The sequence below is a fragment of the Anthonomus grandis genome, chromosome 12 (genome assembly GCF_022605725.1).
Source record: "Anthonomus grandis grandis chromosome 12, icAntGran1.3, whole genome shotgun sequence".
Taxonomy (NCBI): domain Eukaryota; kingdom Metazoa; phylum Arthropoda; class Insecta; order Coleoptera; family Curculionidae; genus Anthonomus; species Anthonomus grandis.
The window spans coordinates 18,331,315-18,336,556 of NC_065557.1; the positions used below are offsets into that span (position 1 = coordinate 18,331,315).

Genomic DNA, 5,242 nt, shown 5'->3' on the forward strand with positions numbered 1-5,242 from the left:
GGGACTCATGATGCTGTTTTTAGCTTTTTGGAGAGCGTCTATGTGTCCTTGAATTCTGGAGAGTCATCGGCGGCAGTGTCTTGTGATCTATCCAAAGCATTTGACTGTATGTTGACTGTGAATACTGTTATCTAAGCTCCATAAATATGGTTTTAGCGGCGTAGCGTTGCGATGGCTTGAGTCTTATCTATCAAATCGTACTCAAAAGGTTATAGTGTCTGGGCGTTTCTCTGCTTCTAGATCCCTAAAATGCGGCGTTCCCCAGGGTTCAGTGTTGAGACCACTGTTATTTTTACTGTATGTGGATGACTTGAGTTCATTGAAACTGCAGGGCAAAGTGGTTCAGTTTGCTGATGATACCACCATACTATGGAGCCTTAAAAATTCTGATTATATTAAGACTTGTATCCTTGAAGACCTTCAGATTCTATCAGGGTGGTGTGCTTCCAACAGGCTCGTGTTTAATGAAAGAAAGACGTCTATTATGGGGTTTAAGTGCGATGTTCAGGGTCTGATGTTTGACGAAAATTCCCTCTTGCAGAATAAAGAGTGCTGCAAGTTCCTAGGAATTACGATTGATGGTCACCTTCGGTTTGAAGATCATATTTTACATTTAGCTGGGAAATTATCTTCTGGATGTTTTGCAGTAAGAATGGCAAAACAAGAGCTGGGAGGGGTGGTTGCACCTTCAGTGAACTTTTTACTTATTGAATCTCATATTCGATATGGCTTGCCTTTTTGGGGTTTAACCAATAAGGGGCTACTTAACATTGTCTTTGTTATTCAAAAAAAAGCAGGTAGATACTCGTGTTCTGCTAAGTTAAGAGATTCTTGCAAACCCCTCTTAATTTCTGAAAAAATCCTAACTCTTTTTTCACTCTTTATCTTAGAAACAGTTGCTCTTATTCACAAAATTCCCAAACTACCCTCTGACACTGGCCATTTGACTCGTCGTGTAAATGATAGGGATGTTAAAGAACAGGTAAAAATCGTGAACAGGTTCAAACTGTTCCGTTCTTTTCAGAGAACATGTTCTATAAACCTGTTCACCTGTTCATCTGTTCTTTTGATTTAATTGTATGGATCTATGGTAAGACATCGATTATATGGCGTTTTATACTTTTATATAAAGTTAAAGTTAAACTTACTCAATTTTTGTATGTTTGTTAAGGTCACTTAATAAATTTTTTTTGTATTGTATGTATTTAAATGTTATTTATGCGTTATGTTAAAAGTTTCATAATAGTATAATAATAAATACTTTATTCAAAAGAAAAAATTTTATGAAAAAAATTTCTTATTTTTAAGTATTTTAATTTTTTTCAAAAATACGAAATTCACCGTTATACAAGAAAATGCATGTTTACATGGTTACACATGGTTTTTCCATTTAAGCCTTAAAAAAAACTATAAACTACCGAAAAAAGTTTGATAATAGTTTGATACGCCGTCATCTGGGTATCGCTTACAATATTAATGTTTTTATTTTCTTGGATTTTATTTTTTATTATTGTTTTGATTTTGACATTGACAGATCAGTTCTGATAAGTTAGAACCTGTTGTCAGTATATTCTTAGTAGCCTCCCTTGTTTTATTTAGTATTTACTGTTTTTTTTGTTTTGTGGTTTTAATTATTTTCGCGTTGTGCTGTGTTGCAATCAACATTTTTGTCTAATTCAAAATGAGTAGAAAAAGCAGCCCTGTATGGAGTTTTTTTACAATCGTAGATAAGACTAATCAAATCGCAAAATGTGACATTTGCAAGAGTGATATTTCTTTTAAATCCTCTGTTTCGAATTTAAAAAGACATATTTCTAAAAAACATCCTACGGTGCAATTGTCAGTAGGGCAAACACAAACAACTAGAAATGGCATTACGATAGGGAATTCTGAGGTAAGTACATATTCTTGGTTATAAATTTATTTTATATTTTAATTTATACATAATACATACATATTATGTGGTAGAGTAATCACAGTCTTAAGTTTATTATATCGCTATATCCTAGCGCCACCTCTGCTATTTGGTAAAAAAAGTCATGTATAAGTTTTAGATGAAGCGTTTACCGCCAAAATGTACCATGGCCAATAGGCAATAGGCCAATCCTTTCTTCAATTTTTCTTTGTCAGATGACGTTTCACAGTTTAGACGCGAATAAGGAGGATTAAGCCTAGTTCATATAGGCTTGCGAAATGCGAATCGCGAATAATATTGCTATTTAATTTTGTTTTTTTAGCCCAATGATTGTTTAAGACTTTGAGATACAAAATAAATAAATAAATTATATTTGCGTTATTTTTAAGGTATATTTTTTAATTTCAGATAGAGAAACCACAGGAACAAGCGCCTTTGCCAACTGAGAGCTCCAGTCCTGGTACTAGTTCAATTAGCTCTGTTTCTGCTAGTGGCACCATTCACCCAAAACCACGTCAAACCACCTTGTCATCGTATTTACCAAAAAAAGTGACAGTAAGCTGTAAAAAAAAAATTGATGCCCAGCTACTTAAACTCTTTTATTGGGACTACCAGCCGTTTAGAATTGTCGATGATTTGGGATTCAGGGAATTCGTCAAAGCACTAAACCTAATTATGAACTTCCATCTCGCCAAACAATTTCGAGGAGTTACATACCTAGTTTGTATGAGGAGTGCGTCTTGCGTGTTAAAGAAATTATTTCGAAAGTTTCATCAGTTTCCCTAACAACTGATGCCTGGACCTCCAAGACAAATGATAGTTTTGTCGGAATTACAATACATTTTATAGATGAAGAATTTAGGTTTCGGTCAGCCCTATTAAAATGTGCTTTCTTTGATAAGGCTCATACTAGCATAAATCTTGCTGCTGACTTGAAATCTGTAGCAGAAGAATGGGGACTTGAAAAAAAAATTATGCTCGCTGTGTCAGATAATGCATCAAATATCAAGTCAGCAATAGCTAAAGAACTTGGGTGGAAGCATTTTGGGTGTTTTGCTCAAACACTTAATTTAATAGTTCAAAGTGCCCTAAATCTAGACTTAAATAGAGAACTTTTAGATAAAGTTAAAACTGTTGTTGGTCATTTTAAAAGAAGCCCCAAGGCAACATTTAAACTGATAAAAACTCAGCAGAACAGTGGAGTCAAGAATCCTCTCAAACTCATTCAAGATGTGGCGACAAGGTGGAACTCCACATTCTACATGTTGCAAAGATTTACCGAACTGGAGGAAGCAGTACGGAGTACGGTAGCTCTCTTGGACGTCACATTGCCACCCATTAGTTTGGAAGAGTGGCAAATACTTCGGGATCTGCAAAAAGTGCTGGAACCTTTTGAAGAGGCAACAAAGGTCGTTAGCGGTCAACAGTACATGACTGCCTCATTAGTAATTATTGTTACTAATGGGCTGTTGGGTGTCTGCAAACAGATTTTAGAGTCTTCAGACTTTGCTGTGAATGCAAAAGTTGTGGCAAAGAAACTCGAAAAAGAACTTACGGAACGCCTTGGAAATGTGGAATATAGCAATACATTAGCCATGTGTACTTTTTTGGATCCACGTTTTAAAACCCTGTTTTTTATGAGCGAAGATGCGGGAAAAAAAGCTCAAAAGGAAGTAATTTCTGCATTAGCAGACATTATTTATAGAAAAGATTTGGAGCAGCAGAAAAAAGTTAAAAAAGATGCCAGTACTGACGAAACGGGAAGTCAACAAAATGAGTCAAAAATTGCCGAACCTTTTAATGTCGAGAAAAAACAGAAACTCTCAATATGGGCCTCCGTTGACAAATTAAGCTCAAACAAACCCACTCAAATAAAATCCTCAACAGCCAGATCCATTATTGAAGTCCAGAGATATATGGAAGATGAACCCCTTGAAAGAAAAATGGACCCTTTGACTTGGTGGCTCGAGAACAGATTTGTTTACCCAAACTTAGCATTATTGGTAAGGGAAAAATGCTGTGTTGTTGCGACCTCTGTTCCTTGTGAGCATTTATTTTCAAAAGCTGGGCAAATACTTACTGACAGGCGAAACCGTTTAGGAAACTCTAAAGCATATCAGCTTTTGTTTTTGAATACAAACACAAAGCTATTATAGGTTTATAATATCTTGGTGTTTGTCAATATAATAAACTCAATGTATAAAATGTATATTTTATAATATAGACATTTGTTTATGGATATTTGTTTAATATATCTACCTAAGTAAAACTTATAATTAACTTTTTTCATTTATTCTTATTTAAAAATTTATTAGAGATTTCAAAAAATTGAGTAAAAAAACGTAAAACAACTAAATATACCTATTTAATAAAAGCAAAACGTTCGTATAAAAAATAAAAGCAAACAAAACAAACATTTTTAGAACCCACAGTTAAATAAAATAACATTTTAAATAACAGCAAAGAACCGATGAGTACGACATCTTGGCATCTCACGCTAACTATACACGTGAACAAGTCAACAAGCCGACAAGCACTCGCGAATCGTCAAAGAACGGAATCGGGAATCGAAAACCGGCGTCGGCATAGCCAGTGGCAGTCCCGACATATTGAGAACGTGCGTAGTCAGTCCGTTCGTGGAAAACGATAGCGAAACTTACGGAACTATTCCGTTAACCGTTCTTTGAAAAGAACTGTTCACTGAACAGGCTTTGTGAAACCTATTCTCAAAAACCTGTTCCGTTCTTTTTGTAACATCTCTAGTAAATGATGTTCCCCTACCTACGTCTACCTACGTTCCTACGTCTTCCTTTACCAAAAACTCATTAATTTACATAACATACAAGTAAAAAAATGTACAATCATGTTCCTCTATGTGTTAGACATATATCGGATGTTAAGAAATTTAAAAGAGAATTAAAAACGCTTTCATTGGCTAAGGCATATTATAACCTGGATGACTTTTTTAATGATAGGTTTTAACTTTGGACATGTTGGAAAGTTTGTTTTTTTTTTTCTTTTTTCCTCTCTAGTTTTGTCAACAAGTTTACCTATATTTAGTAATTGATTGTTTTATTTACTTCTCTTTAATTCAAGTATGTTCAAAAAGTTTTGTCTTCTTGTGTTTAATTTTGTTCATTGTTTTGCAATTTTTGAAATTGTATTTTTGTTTTGTTTTTTTTTAGCTTGTAGGATGCTTGTACACTAGAATATTCTTACGTAATATAGCACATTTTCTTTCTTTCTTTCTTTCCTATTTGCCACCTTTGATTCTGTTCCGTCAAAATTGAGAACTAATTTTCTGACGTAGCTGTGACTTACATTTTT

At 34.3% G+C, this 5,242-nt stretch overlaps 1 protein-coding gene across 1 annotated transcript; it reads left to right on the forward strand.

Annotated features, from left to right (window-relative positions):
• Window positions 1-1,681: 1,681 nt before the first annotated feature.
• Window positions 1,682-4,504, forward strand: LOC126742814 (E3 SUMO-protein ligase ZBED1-like). The gene is made up of 4 exons (XM_050449617.1): window positions 1,682-1,894; window positions 2,324-2,470; window positions 2,563-3,918; window positions 4,376-4,504. Exons 1-4 carry the CDS (start codon window positions 1,682-1,684, stop codon window positions 4,502-4,504), a joined length of 1,845 nt encoding a protein of 614 aa, XP_050305574.1.
• Window positions 4,505-5,242: the final 738 nt, after the last annotated feature.

Coding starts and splice junctions, on each gene's coding strand:
- LOC126742814 (XM_050449617.1), top strand. CDS start 1,682: ATGAGTAGAAAAAGCAGCCCTGTATGGAGTTTTTTTACAATCGTAGAT. Junction 1,895..2,323: donor TTACGATAGGGAATTCTGAG/GTAAGTACATAT, acceptor TTTTAATTTCAG/ATAGAGAAACCACAGGAACA. Junction 3,919..4,375: donor ACCCAAACTTAGCATTATTG/GTAAGGGAAAAA, acceptor TTTAAATAACAG/CAAAGAACCGATGAGTACGA.